The sequence below is a fragment of the Prorops nasuta genome, unplaced genomic scaffold (assembly GCF_024137725.1).
Source record: "Prorops nasuta isolate Cenicafe-Biocafe unplaced genomic scaffold, Cenicafe_Pnas_1.2 PNAS00001, whole genome shotgun sequence".
In the NCBI taxonomy this organism is placed as follows: Eukaryota; Metazoa; Arthropoda; class Insecta; order Hymenoptera; family Bethylidae; genus Prorops; species Prorops nasuta.
In genome coordinates, this window is record NW_027116798.1 from 13,166,543 (window position 1) to 13,168,205 (window position 1,663).

The 1,663-nt window shown below is 33.4% G+C and overlaps 1 protein-coding gene across 1 annotated transcript; it reads left to right on the forward strand.

Annotated features, from left to right (window-relative positions):
• Positions 1-284: 284 nt before the first annotated feature.
• On the forward strand, positions 285-1,325 carry LOC136772516 (piggyBac transposable element-derived protein 3-like). Its single transcript, XM_066725555.1, has 4 exons — positions 285-288; positions 343-527; positions 576-930; positions 1,228-1,325. The coding sequence occupies exons 1-4, from the start codon at positions 285-287 to the stop codon at positions 1,323-1,325; spliced, it is 642 nt and encodes a 213-aa protein (XP_066581652.1).
• The last annotated feature ends 338 nt before the right edge of the window (positions 1,326-1,663 follow it).

Consider the following 1,663-nt stretch of genomic DNA (forward strand, 5'->3'; position numbering starts at 1 on the left):
GCCTGTCAACGGGGTCTATCCTTGACGTTAGCTATAATCCACTCGTGAGCCTATCTCACGAGTCAGTAACGTAGGGATTAATAATATCCACTGTTCGGTAGCTTTTATGTTTTTTATTCGGTATCTCGTATACTTAACGGGGAACTTCGTTACAATATATTGCTAATGATTTACTGCAAATTGCAATTGAATGCACTAATCACTACGCCATCTCAAAATCACTTTATGCTTGGAAAGCTACTAGTGTTCCAGAATTGAAAAATTTTTTTGGTATACATTTCCTAATGGGTATCTATAGATTTCCAAGAATTGAAATGTATTGGAATTCAAATGCCCCAATAGGTATGATCAGTAAGAATATGAAAATTAAGAGATTTTTTGAATTACGATCGACAATTCATTTTTCAAAGATTAATGCTCCAATAGAAACTGATCGATTTTGGAAAGTTCGTCCGTTGTTCGATGACGTAAGACAAGGTTGCTTGGAACTACCTCTAGGAGAAAAATTAGGTATTGTTGAGCAAATGGTTCCGTATCGCGGAAATTTAGACGTTACATAGTACTTCAAACATAAGCCTAATCCATGGGGAGTGAAACTGTTTGTACTCTGTAACTCAACGTGCTTGATATATGATTCCCTCAAATACCAAGGGAAAAGGACTGACTTCAATAAAGAATTTTTGCAATTTGGGCAAGGAGCTGCAGTTGTTATACAATTAACAGAAAGAATATCTAATCCTCAAATAGAAGTTTATTTTGATAATTATTTTACAACCTTTCATTTATTAGAATGGTTGAAATTGAAAAATTTAAAAGTAGTTGGTACTTTGCGAATAAACCGTTTTTATAAGCCCCCTTATTCTTCAGAGAAACTTGTAAAGAAGAATGAAAAACGAGGGTTTTCTGAAAACGTTACCTGCAAAAATTCAGGTATAATTCTAACCAAGTGGTACGATAACTCTTTTGTAAATATTGGATCAAATTTTGTTGGTATTGGCGTTATTGATAAATGTAAAAGATGGGATAAAAAGAAGTAATTTATGCTTGATTTTGAACGTCCAGAAGTGATAAGGCAATATAATGAGAATATGGGGGGTGTCGATCATTTTGATTGGTTTTTATCATTATATCGAACGTATCTCAAATCTAAAAAATAGACGCTTCGAATGATTACTCATGCTTTGTATATGGCTGTAACTAATTCCTGGTTATAACATCGTGAAATAGCTTCAAAAACTGCAAATCGGTCCAAGGATTTTCTAGATCTAATGAGTTTTAGAGAAAAGTTAGCAGAAAATCTCATGAAACCTTCAGATATAAGATGATTAAATATAGGAAAGGACGCCTACCAATAACTGAAAGCAATATTCCTGTACAAACGGTCGAACCTCCGGAGAAAAAGAGAAAATTGCAGTCAAGACCGACAAATTTTGTAGCAAACGATAGTGTTGGTCATCTACCAATTCAATTGGAAACCAAATTGCCTATGCGTTGTGAGCGTAAAGGTTGTAAATCTAAGACCTTCTTTTATGGTAGTAAATGCGAAATCAGCCTTTGTATAAAACGTAATTCTAATTGTTTTGTAGAATTTCATTTTTCAGAATAAATACAAGAACATAATGATACATAACTATATACGTTATCAATAAAGTTATTTACACCA